The 26,174-nt window shown below is 37.8% G+C and overlaps 1 protein-coding gene across 1 annotated transcript in view; it reads right to left on the reverse strand.

Annotated features, from left to right (window-relative positions):
- Window positions 1-287: 287 nt before the first annotated feature.
- The window catches only part of LOC115225395, a 45,451-nt gene continuing 19,564 nt past the window's right edge, over window positions 288-26,174 (reverse strand). The window contains exons 6-7 of the mRNA XM_036513981.1: window positions 1,879-2,130; window positions 288-807 (exon numbers count right to left, since the gene is read on the reverse strand). Of these exons, the coding sequence (XP_036369874.1) occupies window positions 665-807; window positions 1,879-2,130 (395 nt within the window). The 3' untranslated portion in view covers window positions 288-664. The remainder of the gene's footprint in view (window positions 808-1,878; window positions 2,131-26,174) is intronic.

The raw sequence follows: 26,174 nt of genomic DNA on the forward strand, positions 1-26,174 counted from the left end.
ACTGCTTCTTTGTTGATAGCCATTATGTTTACATGAAAGAACGATGGTTGAAGTGGTGAAGAAAACATTTATCTACCGTTATGTTGAAAATTGGTTGGTGTTTTTTACGTGCCACCAGTACAGAAGCCAGCCAAGGTTGACTGTGGTACTGCTACGCCAGCCATTGGGTATGACTCCATCATGAGCTACCTGGTTTACAATTTGGGTGACCAGACAATAGCCCACGCCACAAGATGTTTTAAGCATCTCAGCAGTGAATCCTGATGGCCTGATCTGATTTTTGATTTGTTAAAATACTAAATACTGGTGACTTTTTTCGGTGGTCAAGCTTGTCGTTCTGCTTGATTGGCTTCCCAGTGGAAGTTAAGCTAGTTTGACCTATGTAGTCCCCACCACATCCTCCACATTTGAGAACATAGATTAAGTTCTTCAAAGCACATTATGGTAAAAGTTTGACTTGACTTAAATTTGTATGTTGAGCCCTCAAAGAGTAAGATGCAAGTTCTACAGTTGGGGGCCGTTGTACTTTTTGACTTGTAATTTTTTTTCAAGTTCTTGGAGTCGCTTTTCTCAGGTTTTAGGGATTTGATGCCATCGTGCAAATTATGGGGCACAAAAGAAAAAGCACCAACCAATCCTTTCTTGCATGCTATACCAATTTTTTCTACATTCTCCATAGGTTAATTGTGATGAGTGCAAAAAGGGTGAATCCAGCAAAGACGCCTATACAAAGGCTCTTTGCCACACGCTTGATATTGCTGTTACTTTCTGATGTCGCAACTTTAGAATCTTTTGTTGTTTCATTATCTGCAAAAAATGAACAGTAAAGCATATATTTTTTGCTTTTGATAAAAAAAAAATTGTAATATTTACCAGGATTTACTATTTTGCCACATACCGAAGTTTAGAAATAGCAGCCATAGAACCTTAGCTATTTCTTCTACTCTGGTATCGTTAGCTCGTCCATACATTTGATTTTGCCTCTCTTCAAGACTAACACACCACATTTCCTCAGTCCGAACTCCATTCTGATATCAGCACTGAAGGTAAATACTGTATCAACAAGGGAACTGACTTGGCTTCATAAAGTTTGAGGTCATCCATGAATAACAAATGGTTGACTTTTTGTTGGTGGCTTTCAAATACACACCCATCTTTTGCTTTCCTCAGAATCAGTGTTAGTGGTATCAAGCACAGTACAAAGATCAGTGGGGACAGACAGTCCATTTGGAAGATGCCCCTCCTGATATCTACTGTCTGTAAACTTCTTCCATATGCTATCAGGTTCGTCCTCCCATTTGCCATACTTTTTCCAAGCAATCGCTCAACATTTGATGCAACCCTTCTGCTCACATAGCAGGACTCCATTTTTTCTTTTCCAGATGTTTGTACATTGACTCTGCAAGTATTCCAGTCAATAATTTCCACAGATTATTATTATTATTATTATTATTATTATTATTATTATTATTATTAAGGCGGTGAGCTGGTAGAATTGTTAGCACACTGGACAAGATGCATTTTGTCCATTGCTATGTTCCGAGTTCAAATTCTGCCGAGGTTAACTTTGCCTTTAATACTTTCAAGGTCAATAAAATAAGTACCAGTTGAACACTGGGGTCGATGTAATCAACTCATTCCTACCTCCCCTAAGCTGCTCTTGTGGAATAATTTGAAATAAAAATACTAATTATAATCATTATTATTATGAACTTGAGGTTGTTTCCTGGCAGAATTGTTACTGCACCAGAAAATATATTCAATAGTACCAGCCAAATAGACTCAAATTGATGTAATCAAGGAACCTGAAACTGATGACCTTGTGCATGAATTAGAAAGAATTATTATTGTTATTATTAGCAGAAGTCACTTCCTTACCTTCTTTCCCAAGAGTAATAGTTGCATTACAGGAGTTCTTGTCATAGAATCTCCAAAACAAATCCCCTCTCGTTATATTCTCGATGTAGAGAGTAGAAGTTCTATGAATCTGCCTAACTACATATTTGCCACGATCGCAATATTTCTTATTGCACTCGATACTACGGACCCTATTTCTCCAGACCACAGGCCTTTCCATATAGGGCATATCTTTAACCTCAAGATCGATACTTTGTCCGAGCACAGGGTTTCCTGCAATAAATATATGAATCATTATTATTGACTAGTTTCTCATATGAAAGATTTCAGGATTCATTTTTATCATCATCATTGTTTCAACACCTACTTTTACATATCTGGAATCAGAGTTTTCTTTATATAAAGATTTGAGACACTTCCTCTCGTGATATCACAGGTGATTGTATAACAAAGAGCCAGGACATTAAATAATGACGGTCATGGTAGGTGAACTTCAAGTAAAATTGTATGAGTTAAGAGAAAAAAATAAAAAAACAGAACTGAAAAGATAGTGTCTAGTTTAAGATGAGAAAAAGGTACTCCACTTACCTTTCAAAATACCTATTTTGTACTCTTTTTTACATTGCCAACCTATTCAAATAGAAAACAAAAATATTTTCAGATTTTAAATTTTTGATTACTCTTTACTCTTTTACTTGTTTCAGTCATTTGACTGCGGCCATGCTGGAGCACCGCCTTTATTCTTTGTAAGCCCAGTACTTATTCTATCGGTCTCTTTTGCCGAACCGCTAAGTAACGGGGACGTAAACACACCAGCATCATGTGGTTGGTAAGCAAGCTACTTACCACACAGCCACTCCTGCGCCTATAACAAAGATTATTATTTTTTTTTACAAGATCATCATCATCATTTAACATCTGCTTTTCATACAAGAATGGTTTGGAGGGATTGACCAGAGCTACCAAAGGGGGGAGCTGCACCAGGCCCCAATTGTCAGATTTAGCATGGTTTCTATAACTGGATGCCCTCCCTAACATAACCCCTTTACTGAGAGTGCTGGGTGCTTTCCTCTGGTGCCCAAACACATGGCATAGGCATGTGTGCTTTTTACAAGGTATCAGCACAGAACTCTTGCAGGCCAATCTTCTTCACCAGGGAGACTGCCATTAACACTTCTACTGTGGAGTATGAGGTCTTCTTAGGTCCATCGATGGGCTAGGCATCTTGGTCTTACTGTCTGAAAGGTTCAGCATCCTGATGTAATCCTTCAGTACTTTGTTCCATGTCCTCCTGGCTATCCAACTTACATGTGTTCCACCTAATTTGAGAGATTGGCTCATCTTCATAGAGCTATCAGCATCCATCTGCATCACTTGCCCAAATCAGTGTTGTCTGCTTTCTTACACATTGCATCTAATTCCTCTTATGCCTTACTTCTCTCTCAATACACTAGACTCTGTCAAACACGAACCCATACATTACACATCCAGCAGAGCATACTAGCCTCATACCTCTCTAACCTTCACATATCATCTGCATTAATGGACCACATCTCTTTACCATGTAGAATTGCTGTCCGTATACATGCATCATACAATCTTCCTTTCACTCAGAGAGAAAAACCAAGAGGTAACAGCTCCCTGAATTTCCTCAATCCTGTTCTTATTCTAGTTATTACACTCTCTCTGTATCCTCCCCCACAACTAATTTGGTCTCCTAGGTAGCAGAAATTATCCACTACCTCTAATGAGCCACTAGGGCATTTGAGAGAATCAATTTCCTGAGTCTCTCTAGTTTTTATGGATCTTTTACATCTTCCACATACAAACACTACTTTCAATGATTACCTGCCTATTATACCACTGCACTTCTTTTGCATCCATAGCAGACAGTGGGTACACCATATGGAGTTTCTGCCTACAAATTGGGCTGGGTCACCTACATGAAGAGTGTAGGGTCCTGTCTGTTTTCTTGCTTACTAAGCTCTTAGTCTTTGTTAAATTAACCTTAAGGTCCTTAGATTCTAGGCTTTGCATCCACATCTGGAATTTCTCTTCTAGCTCTGATATGGACTCTGCTACAGAGGCAAGATCATCAGCATATAATTTTTGTAGGGGTTGCTGGTCTTCAATTTCTCTGTTATGGCCTAGAGGACAATAACGAACCTTGATAAGCACCTACCTGTACACCAAATTCTTCACTGTACTCATGGTGAACTCATGTTGACAGAATTATCTGTTATATAAAATCCATTCTGTCTGTCTGTGTGTGTCTTCTTGGATCTCGGGCATCCTCCATCCGATTGCGCTCAAATTTGATATGTAGATACCGACATAATCAGGGCTTCTATAAGTCTTGAAAATATTACAAAAATCGTTTCCAGGTGAGAATGCGATCGATAAAGCCATTTATGTCCTGCTTTTCTTCCGTCAACCTGTACATAACTGCACCTTCAATTTTTTGTTGTTTTTGTACTGCTTAAAGGCACGTTTCTTTCCTGCCAAGCTTACTGTTTAAACCATGTTTGTGTTCTCCCAGTCAACAGCCTAATCATTACTGGTACTTTAAACTCTTCTGTTGCATATTTGTGTGAATAAAATCGCTTTTCTTTGGAATAGGAAAAAAAAGTCTATCTTTATTTCTTCTTTTGCTGGTGTCTCAAATTTAGGTTAAATCAGTGTTTCTCAAAGGGGAGGCCTATGGGACGGTCGGACAAGTTGTTTTGAGAAAATTTGGTTTAAATGTTTGACAACTCAGCACCATCCATTGGACGGGGTGGGGGCGTTTTGCTTGTACATTATATAGTGACAGAAGGTATTGAAAATGTGATTATATGTTTGAACACTAAGACATCTGCTATTTTCATCATCATCATCATTCCAATACCCATTTAAATGGGTCATATAGAATATGTTTAGGTGGACAATAACGAAAAGGGGTGGGCTGAGGACTGAGCCTTGTTGAGCACTTACCTGTACACCAGATTCTTAGTTATACCTGTGGGTAACTCATGCAGACAGAGATATACATTAAATACAGTGACATAAGGCATTGAGGCTCTATGTTTAAACACCATTCTTTTACTTGTTTCAGTCATTTGACTGCGGCCATGCTGGAGCACCACCTTTAGTCGAACAAATCGACCCCAGGACTTATTCTTTGAAGCCTAGTACTTATTCTATCAGTCTCTTTTGCCGAACCGCTAAGTTACGAGGACATAAACACGCCAGCATCGGTTGCCAAGCGATGTTGTGGGGACAAACACAGACACACAAACACACACATACATATATACGACGGGATTCTTTCAGTTTCCATCCACCAAATCCATTCACAAGACTTTGGTCAGCCCAAAGCTATAGTAGAAGACACTTGCCCAAGGTGCCATGCAGTGGGACTGAACCTGGAACCATGTGGTTTGTGCATGAATTAGAAAGAATTATTATTGTTATTATTAGCAGAAGTCATTTCCTTACCTTCTTCCTTCAAAGAAACCCTTGCATAGCGATATTTCTTGTCGTGAAAGTCCAATCCACATCTGCCTGTGATATATTTTTTATCAAAATAGTGGATGTATTACCACTCTGCTGAACTTCTACTCTGCCAGATTTATAACATGTTCTATCACATTGAAAGCTTTCATTCACATTTTTCCAGGTAACAGGTCGCTCCATGCTGGGTATTTCTTCAGTTTGAAGAGTCATTTCCTCCAAGTACAAAACTTCCTGAAATAAATATATATATATCAATATTACAGACTAGTTTCCCATATGAAAGATTTCAGGATTAACTTTTCATCATCATCATTCTCTCAACATCCATTTTTTCCATGCTTGGGATCAAAATTTTCTTTATATACAATTCAAAACTCTTCCTGACATAATATCTCTCTTTTACTCTTTACTCTTTTACTTGTTTCAGTCATTTGACTGTGGCCATGCTGGAGCACCACCTTTAGTCATGCAAATCGACCCCAGGACTTATTCTTTGCCGAACCGCTAAGTTATGGGGACGTAAACACACCAGCATCGGTTGTCAAGCGATGTTGGGGGGACAAACACAGACACAGACACACACACACACATATATATATATATATACATATATACGACAGGCTTCTTTCAGTTTCCGTCTACCAAATCCACTCACAAGGCTTTGGTCGGCCCAAGGCTGTACTAGAAGACACTTGCCCAAGGTGCCACGCAGTGGGACTGAACCCGGAACCATGTGGTAGGTAAGCAAGCCACTTACCACACAGCCACTCCTGCGCCAGACTATTGTATCCCAGACTATTGTAGAACAAAGAGCCTGGAGATTAAATGATGATGGTTATGGTTGGATTTCAAATAAAATTGTTAAAAATTATGTTAATCAGGAAAATTTAAAAACAAAAACATGACTATAAACTGAGGGGAGAGAAAGAAATAAAAGAGAGAACTGAGAAGATAGTGTCCAGTTTAAAATGAGAAACAGGTTTCTTACCTTTTTTAATGATTTTGTAGACTCTTTCACACTGCGAGCCTAAAAGAGATGAAGACAAAAATATTTTCAAATTTTACATTTTTGAGTATTATTGTCGTCGTCATCGGCGTCATTTAATATCCGTTTTCCATGCAGAAATGAGTTGGACAGTTTAACCAGAGTTGACAAGATGGAGAGCTGCACAAGGCTCCAGTGGGATTTAGCATGCTGGGTGCTTTTATTTGGCACCACATGAGAGCCTGTTCATGGCACTGCCATGTGCTTTTTGTGTGGCAATGGCACAGAAATCTTGCAGGCCAATCTTCTTCAGCGGGGGAGTGACCTTAACATATCTGCTGTGGAGTACAGCTCTCTTGAGTACAGCAAGGCCCCAAGCATTTTGGTTGTTTGTCATCTTGTCTGAAAGGCAAGTGGGAGATGTAGGGTGTGGGACGTTGTCTCACAGTTGCTGACAGTAAACCTCATTTCTCCCTCTGACTAAGGTTCATGAAGTATTTATTTACCGTCACGTTACAATACCTTGCTTTGACAGGCAGGTTATGATAAATCCAAAAGCATGCGAAGAAAAGTTTGTGTTCTCTTCATTGTTTAGTAGTAAATACAGAAAAAGATAGAATGATATTGTAAGAGAACAGAATTAGAGCTAGTGACAGTTGTAAGGTGTGGGATGTTGTCTCACAGTTGCTGACAGTAAACTTCATTTCTCCCTCTGACTAAGGTTCTAGCTGGTCAGCCAATACTGAAGGATTACCCACTAAAAAATAGAGCAAAAACAAATGAAAACTTACCATAAAAAAATGTAAACAAGGCAAAGAAGAAGATGAATAGCTGACTGTCCATAATCTGAAAAATAAATTTTAAAAAGAGTGAAAACTTGTTGTCTCAGTCCCATCAATGGGAGGAACTGATAATATTTTAGGTCTTATTTTAACTCCTTTTATTTTCAGAATTTCAGTCCCAATGTCTTCTGATGTCACTTACTCTCTCCTCCATTTCCCAAAACACAAAATAACAAGAAACTATTCATGTCAGATGTCTACTTAACAATCATGATGACATTGCTGTGGTATTTAACATTAGGTTATATATATAAAAGGCATCGTGTGTGTGTACGTGAATGTAATTTATGCATGTCCACAAATTAGCAAGCATGTCGCTCTAATTTTAGGAGGACATTCGTCATGATCCTAGCTATATTTTCGTCAAATTATTTTACGTATATTTCTAAGTGTATCTCTACTGATTTCCTATAGAATTTCAGGTAAACAGTGAATCTTATGATGTTTCATATTCAAATATGTTTATGTAAATGATGTTATTAGAGACAGAAAAGATAGGTAATAGGTGTATGTACATATTTCGAGAGTTGTTGTCCTTTCATCAGCACCACATCCTACCCATCGACTATCCATGATGCCTAAAAGTGTTACACAGTGGGACTGAACCTGGAATCATGTGGTTGGGAAGCAAACTTGCTTGGTTTTAATAGTATTAAAATAGATTGTATTTGTATTTTATGGTCAGATCAAGGATCTCATCAAATGCTGATGAAACCTGCTGCTCGTATCATGTAAACAAGTGAAGAAAATATATAGTGCATGTGTTTATTTGGCAAAAAAAATTTAAATAACCATCCTGAAATACATATATATATATATATATATATATATATATATATATATTAGAGAAAAACCACTATTATGCAATTCAAACAATGATAGACATAAACCAAATCATAAATAAAAAATAAAATATAGTTTAAAACATAACTAGATCACATTCATTTTTGTACTTTTTGTGATCTAGTTATATGTTTTATAATATATTTTATTTTTTATCTATGATTTGGTTTACGTCTATCATTGTTTGAAGTGCATAATAGTGGTTTTCCTCTAATTTATATATATTATATATTTATATTGTGAAATTTGATTTAATACCAAATTGAATTTTTCCTTGTAAGTTTGGAGTTTATACTAAGATTATATATATATGTGTGTGTGTGTGTGTGTGTGCCCAATAACTGATGAGCATGTCCATGTCTTATTTTTTTCCTTATGTTCCTTTCTCATCCTTCTGTGCATTTCTTACTCTTTCCTTCTCTCTCTTATCATTTAACATCTGTTCTCCACGCTGGCATGGTTGGAATAGTTTGACAGAAGGTGACCAGCTGAAGAGCTGCCTGGGATCCATATTGTTTGTTTTGACATGGTTTTAGTGGCTGGATGCCCTTCCTAATGCCAACCATTTTACAGAGTATAATGTGTGCCTTTTGTGTGGCACCATCACCAGTGCTTTTCACAAGGTACCAGCAAGAATTTGAACGCTTTTCTTTTGTGGGACCATGGTTTTAGGATCTCAACTCTGTTGTGGTGGGGCAGCTCAGCTCAAGTATAGCAATGCACCAAATTTCTTCCTGTCATCTCTTTCATCAGGTTCAATATTTAAAGATCGGTTTTAAAACATTGACACAAGTCTTCCTGGGTCTCCTTCTTCACACCAACACGCAGCAGATGCATCATATAATCTTCCTTTCACCCAACAGAGGGAACAGCTCTCGGAAACTTCTCCATCCTATTTTTATTCTAGCAATTACACTTTAAGTACAACCTCCTCCCCCCTACTAATCAGAACACCTAGGTAACAAAAACTATCTGCAACTTCTATAATCACAGGGACATTTAAGGAAATCAATTTCTCGTGTAGCTGTGGTCGTTATGTCTCCTGTACATCTTCACATACAAACACTAATTTCTCTGTTATCCTTCCAACTATTCCACTACACCTCTTGCCTGCTTATAGCTTGCACTGGGTACATTGAACGGAATTACTGCCTACACCCTTCCTACATACTGAATAGGGACATTTAGCTGATGGGCGAAAGGTCCTGTTGGCTTTCTTGCTTATTACAACCTTGGTCTAAATTTACCTTAAGACCATCTAATTCCAGGTTCTGTTTCCACACCCAGAATTTCTTTTCTAATTCTGTTACATATTCTGCTATGAGGGCAAGGTCATTAGCATGTAGGAGTTCCTCTCGGCTTCCAGTCTTACATTGCTCTCTTATGGCCCAGAGGATGATGAAGAATAGTAGGGGGCTGGGAACCAACCCTTGGTGGACACCTACCTATGCACTAAATTCATCAGTGTACACACGGCTAACTCTCACTTTACTAACAGTACCCCTTTACATGGCCTATACTACTTTCATGGGCCATTTGTCTATCTCTAGCTTCTTCAGGGACCACTCTATCTCACAGCAGGGATCTCTGTTGAAGGTTTTCTGCAGATCAACAAATGCCAAGTAAAACTGCTTGTTCTTAGCTAAATACTTCTTTTGACTATGAAAATAGCATCTGCAGTATTTCTATCTGGGACAAAATCAAATTGCATTTCAGCCAGCCTAATTCCGCTCCTAATTAATTGTGCTAAAATTCTCTCTACAACTTTCATCCCCTGTTCCAGCATCTAGATACCTCTATAATTACTTCTAAGGCATCTCACTTGCTCTTGTAGCACCTGACTTCATTGTCATTAGGGATTACATCTTGAATCACCCAATTCACTACATTGGCGAGACTGTATCCAACTACCAGATATCTTAAGCATTTCGACAGTGACTCCTGATGGGTCAGGGGCCATTCCTATTTTCATATCTTTAATTGCTTTATCTATCATGCTGGTGTCAACCAGGACAGCTGGTCCCTTTGTAGGGTTCACATAAGGAAGATTCCCTTCCTCCCGTTCATTCTCCACATCTAATAGTCCCTTATAGTAGCTCTTCCAAATTTCTTTTTCTCCAGAATCACTAATAGCAAACATACCATTATCTGTCCATACACACTTCTCTTCCACATGTTGATTCTCTAACACAAATGTCTGGCAACCCAGAACACCTCAAGTCTCTCATCTTCATATTGTAAACTCCTTCCTTTCTGCTTCTGCTCTGGCAAGATATACCTGACGTTTAGCTCCTCTTTTAGTTGTCTGATATGGTTGTTTGCTCCCCCAATTCTTCCTGTCATTCCAGGCTTGTCTTGTCTCTTCCATAGTCATGACTAGCTTGTTCCATCACCAGGACTCTCTTGGGCTGGTGGAGCACAATTGTGCAGCTATGCCAATGGTCTGTGTTTAACTCACACACGCACTCATACAATAATTCGTGAACAGAAGACAAAAGAAAATTGCAGCAAAGCTGTGGGATAGTGGTAACAGACGTGGGGCGAGATGCGTAGCCGTATTTCGAAGGCTGGCAGAGACGTTAGCACGCCGGGCGAAATGCGTAGCCGTATTTCGTCTGCCTTTACGTTCTGAGTTCAAATTCCGCCAAAGTCGACTTTGCCTTTCATTCTTTCGGGGTCGATAAATTAAGTACCAGTTACGCACTGGGGTCGATGTAATCGACTTAATCCATTTCTCTGTCCTTGTTTGTCCCCTCTATGTTTAGCCCCTTGTGGGTAATAAAGAAACAGACGTGGTGTGCAAGGCCACCATTTAACTTGACATTGCATTTTTATTCTTCTCCTCAGTTTCATTTTGACATATGCCTTGCGTTCTTATCCTTCTGTGTCACGAATTCAGTGTGCACATGGATATTGCGTATTCATCCTTCTTGCCTTGGTTCCTACTCAGAACTGCTTTGGGTTCATAACCATCTCACGAACTTCGATGGTTGTGGAATAACTGACGAGATTAGGAAATTATTGCAGTTTGATATCTAGGAGTGATCTCCCTTCTACGACTTCCTTGACCGAGCAACAAACGGCCACACCCATTAACTGTTGCCTAGGAAACTGATCAGGTCCTTGGTGATGTTCACCGCGGTACATAATAACTCCTGATGCTTCATACATTCCACCCATTCCGGTGTTCCTTTTGATGTACGGACTATATTACCTGGATAGCACTACTGGATTATAAACCCTTTTGAATTAGACCTGGTAATAATTTTGAGTCTTTGTAAATGACAGGGAAATGGAATATTCGGCGGAATTCTAGTTTAAACTTTCCATATAACTCGTCATAACCTTCTTCATTATGGCTCCTGTACATCTTCACATACAAACACTAATTTCTCTGTTATCCTTCCAACTATTCCACTACACCTCTTGCCTGCTTATAGCTTGCACTGGGTACATTGAACGGAATTACTGCCTACACCCTTCCTACATACTGAATAGGGACATTTAGCTGATGGGCGAAAGGTCCTGTTGGGTTTCTTGGTCTTTGCTAAATTTACCTTAAGACCATCTAATTCCAGGTTCTGTTTCCACACCCAGAATTTCTTTTCTAATTTTGTTACATATTCTGCTATGAGGGCAAGGTCATTAGCATGTAGGAGTTCCTCTGGGCTTCCAGTCTTACATTGCTCTCTTATGGCCCAGAGGATGATGAAGAATAGTAGGGGGCTGGGAACCAACCCTTGGTAGACACCTACCTATGCACTAAATTCATCAGTGTACTGTTACTATTATTTATGACAACCCTAACCCAAAAACCTTAAAGGTAAAACCAGTACAAACGCACGAACGATGTCATAACAGTGACAAACGAAATATACACGGAAGATAGTTGCTGTTGATAAACAAAAGCAGTAATTTTATTCAGTTGAATACACATCACTGATTTGTTGAAGGTAAAGATTTCATATAACTCGTCGTAGCATTCTCCAGTTTCTCTGGGCATTCTTACACATGCATGACCCCCACCACAAAATTTGGGTAAAATTACAGATTAACACCCGCACGATTTTCACTAAGAAAAAAAAAAGACTAGACTTTTTGCGTGGAATCAAGTACCTGACCTCCTAATATGCTGCAATCCCATATTTTGGTTCGGAATTGGTCCGGAGGGGCGGGGACCCTAATCTAAAACCTAACCCTAATTCTAAAACCTTAACCGAAAGCTAACGCACGACCGATGTCATAACTAACAGTGACAAACGAAATATAGTTGACGGCTGTAATTTTATTCAGCTGAATACACATCACTGATTTGTTGAAGGTAAAGATTCCATATAACTCGTCATAGCATTCTCCAGTTTCTTGGGCATTCTTACACATGCATGACCCCCACCACAGAATTTGGGTAAAATTACAGATCAACACCCGCACGATTTTCACTAAGTAAAAAAAAAACCGGGATTTTATGCGTGGAATCAAGTACCCTGACCTCCTAATATGCTGCAAATCCCATATTTTGGTTCGGAATTGGTCCGGAGGGGCGGGGACCCTAATTCTAAAACTCTAACCCTAATTCTAAAACCTTAACCGTAAAGCTAAACGCACGACCGATGTCATAACTAACAGTGACAAACGAAAATAGTTGACTGTAATTCAGCTGAACATCATTGATGTTGAAGGTAAAGATTCCATATGACTCGTCATAGCATTCTCCAGTTTCATAACTAACAGTGACAAACGAAATATAGTTGACGGCTGTAATTTTATTCAGCTGAATACACATCATTGATTTGTTGAAGGTAAAGATTCCATATAACTCGTCATAGCATTCTCCAGTTTCTCTGGGTATTCTTACACATGTATGACCCCCACCACAGAATTTGTTGACTCGTAACTGTCAGAAAAAATGGATATTTTTTAACAAAAGTTTCCACAAATACACTTTAGGGATCTTTTCGCTTTGGACGGCAGTTTTTTCTAGCGGTGTCATATGAAATTGACACCCATAATTATAACCCTAGTATCGATCTATTGCATTTCAATCTCTTTTAGGGTTAGGGTTAGGGGTGGGGAGAAGGGTATCTATTTTCTTCAGAAATGTAAATAAACCCAATCTGTTTCTTAAACGAGGGACATATTCATACGGCACAGACTGTTTTCACCTCAGATCCCACTTCAGATGGCATGGATGCCGATTACATCGGAATTTATTATATATTAAAAAAAATTCCGAGTGTGGGGTGAGGAGTTTTGGAAAATTCAAACGAAACAGTTTTCTTTATGGGTAACTTTAAGAAAAAAAAGCATCGTTTTTTAATGAAAACGAAAAATATCGATCTTCCGCAGATGGTATACCAAAACTGGAACCATTTGGATGGTGATTTCCATAAAAATATGTGGTAATCTTGCATATATACACCCTCGCCGACTTTGTTGCCTAACTGCCAGAAAAGTAGATACTTTTCAATGAAATTTTCTACAAATCGCTTAGATTCTGTAGATTCAGAATATATAGGAATTTGTTGGAAAGAACTTTTCTGAAGAGGTGTGGAAAGTTTCTGAAAATTCATACGACCCGACTTTTTTTCCTCATAACTTTTAGTAATTTAACGAATTGCTTTTTCAAGCGGTTTTTTTTTTTGATATTTCTTTTTAAAAAAATCTAAAATAATTTCTCGTTTTGTGTTGTTCTTGATTGCTTTTCATTCATCTATTCAAGAAATAACATAGAGGTGGATAACAAGTGCAGACAAAGGGATTAGTGTTGCATCATCTTCGAAGAACACCACAATCGTGTGACAAGTCGCTCCTACAACGACTACCTATCCTATAACAAATGTTCATACAATTTCGGTTGAAAGTTATTAAACAACGTAAAAGAAATTATTTATGTTGTTTAGAAAAAAAATTTATTTACTTAGTTTTAAAAAAATTATTTACTTTGTGTAAAAAGTTATTTATTTTGTTTAAAAAAACCCAAGTTATGATGAGGTACCAAAGGTACCAAATGATGAGGTACCAAAGGTTTATGTAATTATGATGAGGTACCAAAGGTTTATGTAATTATGGGTATGATGGGGGTACTTGCCGTGTATTTAGGTTGTTTAGAAAAAATTATTTATTTATTTTGTTTTGGAAAAAAAACCCTACATAACACACTCGCGCTAGGTAGTGGCTGTAGGATCGACTAGCAAGCGCTAGTACGCGAGTGCGCGCACCGGGACCACTCTTCTTAAATAGTACCAATAATATTTCATAAAGCATGGATTAGATTCTGTAGGTTTAAAATTGGTTTTATGCAAGCAGGTATGTGTTTATCTATGCAGCCTGTGTATGGCTGTGGTGAGAGTTTTTCACCTCTTTTACTTTTTTCAGTAAAATACATATGCGAATGGTAAAAGAAAAACTATGGATCTTACATTCGACGGATATTCGTCCTCATCTTGTTTGTTGTTAAGAGTGGTTAAGAGCACGGGCTACTAACCCCAAGATTCCGAGTTCGATTCCAAGCAGTGACCTGAACACTAACAATAATAGCATCGAAAAATACCCTTAGGAATGAGAACCCACGTTCGATGGAGGCTGGGGGGTATATCAGCCGAGATGACAGGTATCCGTCGAATGTAAAATAATGTACATACTTTCTCATCTCTTAAATATAGAACTGTAAAAAGCATTCAGTTTACGAACTTTCTGCTTAAATCCCAGTAACAGGCCATGAAATGTGTTTATGGGGAAAAAATATTGAAAAAAATCGATACATCGGAGAACAAATAAACGATGACGGTATGAGATTGTCGTGAGGGTGGGTGGGCACTGTCATGGTGCTAAAAGTTCCAGTCCTTAAACTACACGCCAAAAAATGTTTTCTTTTGCTTTTTTTAACAACTTCATAGTTACAAATTGCAAGATAAAATAAGGGTTTCTTACCTTCCTTCACTTAGCAAATAATTCCAGATCAATTCAGTCACTATTTGTGTACAAAAAATTGCAAGGGAACCGGTCTATCGTACGTAGTGGGCGAAAATATTAACTTGTCTATTTTACGAACTTTCGCAGCATCGAGCTCAAATTATTTCCTGCGCCTAAAAACTCACACCTCTTATTCATCCTTGTCTCTTCTGTCTTCTACATGTGCTAGAAACAACAGCTATATCTCTTAAATCGATGAATTTCGTCGCCCAATAAAAATATTAGCGATATATTTTGAATATTTTTTTTTTTTTTTTACCGAAAAGGCTTCTCCCATGGTTTTGAAGGGCCAGAAACAACAAAAACAAGACAATTATGTGCCTAAATCGGTCTCGAGTTTGCGCGTGGAGTCTGAGTAGTATTTTAAAAATTTGCTGTGATATAAATTGGGAAAAAAATCCTCGACACCAGTGTGTAATTGGTACTTAATTTATCGACCCCGAAACGATGAATCATTGACCCCACCCCTTCTGGTTTATTTACCTTTTGTGCAAATTTGTTGCGGCAAGTGGCAAAACACGAACGTGTATGTATGCTTGTGTGTGTATATATATGTCCGTTTGTATGTGTGTGTACGCTTATATATTAATTACTATGTGCTTGTGCAAATGTATATGCATGTGTTTGAGAGAGAGAGTGCGTGTGTCGTGCGTCTGCTATATTTCTTTATCAATATAGATAACGCAGCAATGCTGGGATTTCATTATTTAATATTCGAAGATGTTGGGATTTCATTGGTTGACATTTTCCCAATATACGAAGTTTCAAAGTAGAAACTTCCGTCCATCAAACAGAAAAGATCCGTCTTCTGCTATAACTCCGGGCCGACCAATGCCTTGTGAGTGGATTTGGTAGACAGGAACTGAAAGAAGGCTGTCGTATATATATATGTATGTGTGTCTGTGTTTGTCCCCCTACCATTGCTTGACAACCGATGCTGGTGTGTTTACGTCCCCCGTCACATAGCGGTTCGGCAAAACAGGCGATAGAATAAGTACTGGGCTTACAAAGAATAATTCCCGGGGTCGATTTGCTCAACTAAAGGCGGTGCTCCAGCATGGCCGCAGTCAAATGACTGAAACAAGTAAAAGAGAGTAAAGAGCATCGAATGGTAGGACAAGGTACAGGCAGTTTAATACTATTTAGCTAAAATCATTTGCTGCGTCTAAAACTGAGACATCCTGTCACTGATCCTAACCCTAACTGAATCTTTTCCTTTTCAACGGCAGTTTTCAACACAATTTCTAGTTAACTAAACACTTTTAAACTTCGTATACCGGGAGAATGTGTTAAAATAAAACAATGAAATTTTCTACAAATCGCTTAGATTCTGTAGATTCAGAATATATAGGAATGTGTTGGAAAGAACTTTTCTGAAGAGGTGTGGAAAGTTTCTGAAAATTCATACGACCCGACTTTTTTTCCTCATAACTTTTAGTAATTTAACGAATTGCTTTTTCAAGCGGTTTTTTTTTTTTGGATATTTCTTTTTAAAAAAATCTAAAATAATTTCTCGTTTTGTGTTGTTCTTGATTGCTTTTCATTCATCTATTCAAGAAATAACATAGAGGGGGATAACAAGTGCAGACAAACGGATCAATAATCGTGTGACAAGTCGCTCCTACAACGACTACCTATCCTATAACAAATGTTCATACAACGACTACCTATCCTATAACAAATGTTCATACAATTTCGGTTGAAAGTTATTAAACAACGTAAAAGAAATTATTTATGTTGTTTAGAAAAAACCCAAGTTATGATGAGGTACCAAAGGTACCAAATGATGAGGTACCAAAGGTTTATGTAATTATGGGTATGATGGGGGTACTTGCCGTGTATTTAGGTTGTTTAGATAAAATTATTTATTTATTTTGTTTTGGAAAAAAACCCTACATAACACACTCGCGCTAGGTAGTGGTTGTAGGATCGACTAGCTAGCGCTAGTACGCGAGTGCGCGCACCGGGACCACTCTTCTTAAATAGTACCAATAATATTTCATAAAGCATGGATTAGATTCTGTAGGTTTAAAATTGGTTTTATGCAAGCAGGTATGTGGTTTATCTATGCAGCCTGTGTATGGCTGTGGTGAGAGTTTTTCACCTCTTTTACTTTTTTCAGTAAAATACATATGCGAATGGTAAAAGAAAAACTATGGATCTTACATTCGACGGATATTCGTCCTCATCTTGTTTGTTGTTAAGAGTGGTTAAGAGCACGGGCTACGAACCCCAAGATTCCGAGTTCGATTCCAAGCAGTGACCTGAACACTAATAACATCGAAAAATACCCTTAGGAATGAGAACCCACGTTCGATGGAGGCTGGGGGGTATATCAGCCGAAACCTTGTGTTAACAACAAACAAGATGACAGGTATCCGTCGAATGTAAAATAACGTACATACTTTCTCATCTCTTAAATATAGAACTGTAAAAAGCATTCAGTTTACGAACTTTTTGCTTAAATCCCAGTAACAGGCCATGAAATGTGTTTATGGGGAAAAAATATTGAAAAAAATCGATACATCGGAGAACAAATAAACGATGACGGTATGAGATTGTCGTGAGGGTGGGTGGGCACTGTCATGGTGCTAAAAGTTCCAGTCCTTAAACTACACGCCAAAAAATGTTTTCTTTTTCTTTTTTTAACAACTTCATAGTTACAAATTGCAAGATAAAATAAGGGTTTCTTACCTTCCTTCACTTAGCAAATAATTCCAGTCACTATTTGTGTACAAAGAATTGCAAGGGAACCGGTCTATCGTACGTAATGGGCGAAATGAAAGTAGATGCAGCGATGGGTGCACCTGTAGCGGTATCTGATATCCTCACTCGAACACACAGACACAAACACGTGTTGCATGCACACATACACAACACTTGCTAACACTCACAACTCTCTAACTTGTAAATAAAATCTTATCTTATCTCAAACAGTGGAACGGCTTGTCAACGTGCATTTATATTCTGTTGGCACTACTTTGTATAAATAGTACCTATGGCTTATCTTATTTCGTTACGGATGCGATTGCGTGACTTACCTATGTCACCAACCTTTTCACATGCGGTCGTTTTTTAAAGACATAAAATGCGGTCGTTTTTTAAAAACATAACATGCGGTCGTTTTTCCTACACGCCTTTTGTCACTTTCCAGACTTGTCATAGCATGCCCGAAGTAGTATAATCTTTATATGTCGATGAGAGACGTCAACATGTGCCAATTTTTTCACACAATATCAAAACTTTATTTCGATTATTAATAAATCCATAAATATTAAGTTCTGTTTAGCTTTGATTACTTTAGGAGTCTAATCAAAGCAAGAAAAAAAAAACTATTGTGTAAATTTATTATATGAAATAATGCTTTATATTTGTAGTTAGAAAGTTCCTATTTTTAGCAGAAATATTTTTCTGCATTGAAAAACTGAATTATTAAATAATTCTCAACATCGAGGGGTAGGACAAGGCACAGGCAGTTTAACCCTTTCGTTACTATATTTCTGACCAAATTACACCCCTTATGTGTTTCAATTAATTTCTAACATAATCATAAATTTAGTCTGGTTTCATTAAACAACTATAACTTTTTTATTTATCAATATGTTAATCTGATTTTTGGAAGATAATTTAATGAAATGTTCTCAACCAATTCTATACTATAATTTTTGTCACAAGGTGACTCTAATTGCAGGTAGATACAGGTTAATTCAACAAAATATAAAATTATTAAATTTTTTTTCAAACATCGCTATAGAAAATGGGTTATTAGCTAATATTCAATTGGGTATACAACAAAATTTTACGATAGAATTTGTTATTCTGGGTAACTTTCTGATACCCATAATAATATTTATGGCAAAATAGTCTGAATTTCATTTAAGGTTGTGGGAAACCACTAACTATCCTTTCTTTCGCTTTGTTTACATTTAGCGTAACGATTCGTTTCCGCCGTAATGAGTTCAAATAGACTCATCGGAAAAAGTAAAAAAATAGTCTATCACTTTACTCTCCTGGGAAAGTCTGTGGCTTGGTCCAGTTTCTTCAGAAAAATCACCGAAAGAAACAGTTTTAAATTTTCACTCCATTCAGGTGCCAATTCATTTTCTTTATCGCTGTCGGAGCTCTCGGATTCACTGTTTTCACTTTCGGAAAATGAAACATCAGATTCATTATCAAATACCACGTGCTTTTTTTTTTTCAGTCATAGAGTTAGATTTATGAAGGTCTTCAGTAGAAAATCCTTCGAATTCTGACTCGCTGCTTGATATAATGAAATTCGTATCCATTTTTTGTCAGAATTACAAATTTTGAAAACACAATAGGAACAAATTTCGGAAAAAAATCTCCCAAAATTAACGTAATTAAAATTACACTTTGATCGTTGTACAAAACTGTAGATGGACTGTTTACGAAGTATTATCACTTGTTTTCACGAATGTACTAAAGAGATTTGCTCTGATATTCTCATTTAAATATGAATAGGTAAATACGGGCGGGTTTGGTCACATTAACCAAAATTTCTTTCGGGCGGCTTTGGGCGGTTTGGTAACGAAAGGGTTTAATACTAAAAATCTAGTAGAGATGATATCAAATTTAGGTTTAGACTACACCTAAAAATATATTTAACGATTTTATTTATTCCTTTCAGTATTTAATCCATTTTTTTTTATTGCGAAATTTCATTTTTCCTACCTTATTGCATGATTTTTAATTTGAAAAGAGATTCTTATTTTCGGTTTTAACCTTGAAACAAACTCTTTTATGGATTTTAACTTTTTGACAAAAAATTGCTTTATTTATAACCCATTACCATTCATCTTTTACCTCCTTCAGTTTCTTTTGACCAAATCCACTGACAAGTCTTTTGTCAGCCGAAGGATGAACTAGAAAACACTTTGCCCAAGGTACTGCTGCAGTGGGACTGAACCCAGGACCATGTGGTTGGGAAGCAAACTTCTTCCCCCACAGCCACGCCTGTGGCTATCTAACCTGATGTGTTTCCAGGAAGGAGAAAATACAATATTCATATTTAATATTTTTGGCAAATAGCTGGGAGTTGTATTCTAGTAAAGCACTGATGCATTCACTGTTTTTAGGTTAGAAATAAGCATTACTGAAAATAGAACCACATGGTCTAAGGTTCAGTCCCACCATGTGGCACCTTGGGTAAATGTCATCTACTATAGCATGGGTTGACCAAAACCTTGTGAAGGGATTTGGTAGGCAGAAACTGATAGAAACCTGTTGGATACACACACAGGACCTTTTCCTTTTGAACGGTAGTTTTCAACACGATTTCTAGTTAACTAGACACTTTTAAACTTCGTATACTGGTAGAATGTGTCAAAATAAAACATGTTTTGGATCTTTTCCTTTTGAACGGCATACAATTTCTAGTTTTCTAGACACTTTTAAACTTCGTATACTGGTAGAATGTGTCAAAATAAAACATGTTTTGGATCTTTTCCTTTTGAACGGCATACAATTTCTAGTTTTCTAGACACTTTTAAACTTCGTATACTGGTAGAATGTGTCAAAATAAAACATGTTTTGGATCTTTTCCTTTTGAACGGCATACAATTTCTAGTTTTCTAGACACTTTTAAACTTCGTATACTGGTAGAATGTGTCAAAATAAAACATGTTTTGGATCTTTTCCTTTTGAACGGCATACAATTTCTAGTTTTCTAGACACTTTTAAACTTCGTATACTGGTAGAATGTGTTAAAATAAAACAATTTTTTCTCTTGGCTTTCTTGAAAAAATTGTAATTTGTAAGTTTAACGAAGTTTAATTTTTCGAATTTTAACTAATCCTACGGCCTCTAGTGAGCTACAATCATTTGCTGCACGTCTAAAACAGACAACATCCTGTCACTAACCCTCACCCCAAATTTTAGCCTTTCGGTTTATTTTTTCTTGATTGTTAAATTAATTTAAGGATAACAATTAAGAAAAAAAAACGAAAGCAATGGAAAATAATTTTAATTTAACAATTAAGAAAAAAAAACGAAAGCAAAAACTCAAAACAAAAACAAAACGAATAATTTTAGACACACGCGTAACAATTAAATTAATTTAACAATTAAGAAAAAAAAACGAAAGGCTAAAATTTAGGGTTTGGGTTAGGGGTGGTGAGAAGGGTATCTTTTTTCTTCACAAATGTAAATAAACCCAATCTGTTTCTTAAACGAGGGACATATTCATACGGCACAGACTGTTTTCACCTCAATAGACGTCATTGATTGGTTAAAATTGCAGAAATCGAAGAAGAAAAAAAAACAATAAATATCTTACAAACTATAGAATTCCCTCAATAAAGCCAAGAGAAAGAGATGTTTTATAAACACATTCTACCAGTATACGAAGTTTAAAAGTGTTTAGTTACGTGGAAATTATTTTTAAAAACTACCAGTCAAACCGAAAAGATCCCACTTCAGATGGCATGGATGCCGATTACATCGGAATTTATTATATACTAGCAGTATTGCCCGGCGTTGCTCGGGTTTGTAAGGGAAATAACTATATAAGCATTTTTAGAGAGTTGTAGTCAAAAAATAGCAAAAAAATGCATTAAAATTGGAAAAAAATGATGGTAATTTTTTTTTTAAATCGTTGACTCATCGTAGACATTTTTAGAGAGTTACCTCCCTTATATAATAGCGAAAAAATGCATTAAAATTGGAAAAATTGATGGTAAATTATTTTTTAAATCGTAGACACGCACTAATACCCAGAAGGGCTCGATATGAATCACGACTATAAGATACCCAGTTTTAGTTAAACTGCACCGCAAAATGTGGGTGTAGTTAGGAATCTAAATCGTAGGAGACAGACACACAACCTTACTTTTATATATAAAGATAAGGTTTCCAAGATTGGTAGAAGGGAGGGAAAGTGTCTCTCAAACTGAAGACTTGGTCTTGGTAAAAAAACTTCTCTGAAAATACAAGAAAAATAAAAAGGCTATAAGGAGTCGTATGGGATGCCTAAACCAAAATTTTGCCTTTTCTTTATAGATTCTTGAAAGGATGAAAGACAAAGTTGACCTTCGCAGGATTTGAACTCGGCATACTGAGGGAACAAATCCTGCATGACATTTTATTGGATCGAGATAATTTACCTCATTGTTTATCATTAAGGTAGGCCATGGAGGGATTTGAATTTGGAACATTAAAAAGCAGAACTAAATAATCTTTTCTACTTTGGTTACGAGGCCTGAAATTTTCAGGAAGGGGGCAGATCAATTATATGGACCCTATTGCTTAACTCAGTGGTTCTCAACCAGGGTCCATATAAGGTGTTGTTAAAATTTATCTGCAATAAATTGCTTGGCTCAGTGGTTAGAGTGTCAGGCTTGCAATCATGAGGTAGTGATTTCGATTCTTGGACTGGGCTGTGTTGAGCAAGACACTTTATTTCACATTGCTCCAGTTCACTCGGCTGTAGAAATTAGATGCAACTTCTCTGGCGCCAAGCTGTATTGACCTTTGCCTTTCCTTTGGATAACATTAGTGGCATGTAGAAGGGAGGCTTGTATGTATGTTTGTTCCTTCTCGAGCCATGCCTGGCTCATAAGGGCCGGTTACCCGGTCTCTTGGCATATAGGTTCCCCACCTGGACAGGACACCGGTCTGTCGCAGGTGAGCTGCAAGATGCAGGAGAAAAGAGTGAGAGGAAGTTGTGGCATAAGAGTCAGCAGAATTTCGCCATTACCTTCTGCCGGAGCCTCGTGGAGCTTACGTGTTTCGATCATAAACACACACATCGCCTGGTCTGTGATTTTAACCCGCGATCCCTCGACCACGAGTTTGCTGCTCTACACACTAGACCATGTGCCTCCACCTAGTATGTATGAGCAACTGCTGGTCTTCCATAACCAACCTTGCACAGACTTGTGCCTCAGAAAGGAACTTTCTAGGTGCCACCCCATGATCATACATGATTGAAGGAGGTCTTTACTCTTTACTTCTACAATGCACAAAATATTAAAATTTTTTTTAAAATGCACAGGTGCGGCTGTGTGGTAAGAAGCTTGCTCCCTAACCACATGGTTCCAGGTTCAGTCCCATTGCATGGAATCTTGGGCAAATGTCTTCCACTATAGCTTCAGGCCAACCAAAGCCTTGTAGACAGAAACTGAAAGAAGCACATCATGTATATATATATCGCAGGAGTGGCTGTGTGGTAAGTAGCTTGTTTACCAACCACATGGTTCCGGGTTCAGTCCCACTGCGTGGCACCTTGGACAAGTGTCTTCTACTATAGCATCAGGCCAACCAAAGCCTTGTGAGTGGATTTGGTAGACAGAAACTGAAAGAAGCCTGTCGTATATGTGTATATATATGTATGTGGGTGTATGTGTTTGTCCCTCTAGCATTGCTTGACAACCGATGCTGGTGTGTTTACGTCCCCGTTACTTAGCGGTTCGGCAAAAGAGACCAATAAAATAAGTACTGGGCTTACAAAAGAATAAGTCCCGGGGTCGATTTGCTCGACTAAAGGCGGTGTTCCAGCATGGCCTCAGTCAAATGACTGAAACAAGTAAAAGAGTAAAGAGTATATATATATATAGCAGCAACAACAACAGCTATAATAGGCAGGACACCAATTCCACGCATCCAAAGAAATACATTGGGTGCATGGGAACTTCCTTTAAGAAACATCTCTCCACCATAGATCCTCCTTCGGAGGGTCATTTATTCACATTATTTTTCAATTTGTCACCCATTTTAATAACAAATCCTGCATGACATTTTATTGGATCCAGATAATTTACCTCATTGTTTATCATTAAGGTAGGCCATGGTGTGATTTGAACTTGGAACATTAAAAAGAACTGCTGACTCTTATGCCACAACTTGCTCTCTCTCTTTCCTCCTGCATCTTGCAGCTCACCCGCGACGGACTGGTGTCCCGTCCAGGTGGGGAACCTATACGCCAAGAGACCGGGAAACCGGCCCTTATGAGCCAGGCATGGCTCGAGAAGGAACAAACATACATACAAGCCTCCCTTCTACATGCCACTAATGTTATCCAAAGGAAAGGCAAAGGTCAATACAGCTTGGCGCCAGAGAAGTTGCATCTAATTTCTACAGCCGAGTGAACTGGAGCAATGTGAAATAAAGTGTCTTGCTCAACACAGCCCAGTCCAAGAATCGAAATCACTACCTCATGATTGCAAGCCTGACACTCTAACCACTGAGCAGAGCAATTTATTGCAGATAAATTTTAACAACACCTTATATGGACCCTGGTTGAGAACCACTGAGTTAAGCAATAGGGTCCATATAATTGATCTGCCCCCTTCCTGAAAATTTCAGGCCTCGTAACCAAAGTAGAAAAGATTATTTAGTTCTGCTTTTTAATGTTCCAAATTCAAATCCCTCCATGGCCTACCTTAATGATAAACAATGAGGTAAATTATCTCGATCCAATAAAATGTCATGCAGGATTTGTTCCCTCAGTACGCCGAGTTCAAATCCTGCGAAGGTCAACTTTGTCTTTCATCCTTTCAAGAATCTATAAAGAAAAGGCAAAATTTTGGTTTAGGCATCCCATAAAACTCCTTATAGCCTTTTTATTTTTCTTGTATTTTCAGAGAAGTTTTTTTACCAAGACCAAGTCTTCAGTTTGAGAGACACTTTCCCTCCCTTCTACCAATCTTGGAAACCTTATCTTTATATATAAAAGTGAAGTTGTGTGTCTGTCTCCTATGATTTAGATTCCTAACTACACCCACATTTTGCGGTGCAGTTTAACTAAAACTGGGTATCTTATAGTCGTGATTCATATCGAGCCCTTCTGGGTATTAGTGCGTGTCTACGACTTTAAAAATAATTTACCATCAATTTTTCCCATTTTAATGCATTTTTTCGCTATTATATAAGGGAAGTAACTCTCTAAAAATGTCTACGACGAGTCAACGATATTTTAAAAAATTTTCTTTTTGCATAACTGTATGAATTCTTGTATGTAGAACACGAATTCATAAAAATTTTCTGAAAAAAGTTAGAGGTTATATGGAGCTTAAACCAAAAATCTGCCTTTTTTTTGTGTTGACCCTCACCCAAAGAATGAATGGTAAAGTTGACCTTGGCTGGATTTGAACACAAAGTATAGTGATTTGGAACAAATACCGACCAGGGATCTCATCCAATGCTCATCTCTAGTCATGGCCAAACTGCAGCCCATGGGTCCTTCTGAATAGCACCCCTAATAAAAAATTACGTTCAATATATTAAATGTGGAGGCACAATGGCCCAGTTGTTAGGGCAGCGGACTCGCGGTCTGAGGATTGCGGTTTCGATTTCCAGACCGGGCGTTGTGTGTGTTTATTGAGCGAAAACACCTAAAAGTTCCACAAGACTCCGGCAGGGGGGGGTGATTCCTGCTGTACTCTTTCACCACTCTTTCTTCTGTTGGCCTGCTCGCTTAGCCAGCTGGGTGGCGTCATTCGAAGGCTAAAGCAATGTGAACGCATTGTTACCAGCGATGTGTAACAACATCTGATGGTCTAATCGGTCACGTGCTTATGAAAAAAATCCTTGCCAACCATGACTAGCCTCACATTTTGAGGGAGGTGTTGGGGGGGTGGTCTTTTCTGTTTCACTTTCACTTTTCAATTCCAATGGTTTTGTTCTAGTTGATTTCAAATTGGTCTATTGATGTAATTTTGTATGCTAGTCATGGAAATGAAATCTATTTCTGCCTTAAATTAATAAATATAGGTGTAGGCATGGCTGTGTGGTAAGAAGCTTGCTTCCCAAACACATGGTTCCAGGTTCAGTTCCATTGTGTAGCACCTTGGGAAAGTGTCTCTACTATAGCCTCGGGCCAACTAAAGTCTTGTGAGTGGATTTGGTAGATGTAAACTGAAAGAATCCAGCTTGTATGTATGTATACACCACCTGTCTTCGTCTTTTGTTTTTTTCGTAAACTCTCCCTATATATATAAAAACGGTAAGATAATAAAAGAAAGAAAGAGACCTCGATATTATGTAAATAGAGGAATTTATCTGTAAATGTAATATGTGACAATTATTCGGTAGTCAAGATAAAACTCCAAGTTTCGGATGCCGAGGTGGAAATCCATGCCACTATCTCTTAAGTTATCCGGCCATCGGGAAAATGCTATGAAAAATGACCGTTACACAAAGGGAAATTACTGTCTTATTAACCG

Source organism: Octopus sinensis, linkage group LG27, assembly GCF_006345805.1.
Source record: "Octopus sinensis linkage group LG27, ASM634580v1, whole genome shotgun sequence".
Taxonomy (NCBI): domain Eukaryota; kingdom Metazoa; phylum Mollusca; class Cephalopoda; order Octopoda; family Octopodidae; genus Octopus; species Octopus sinensis.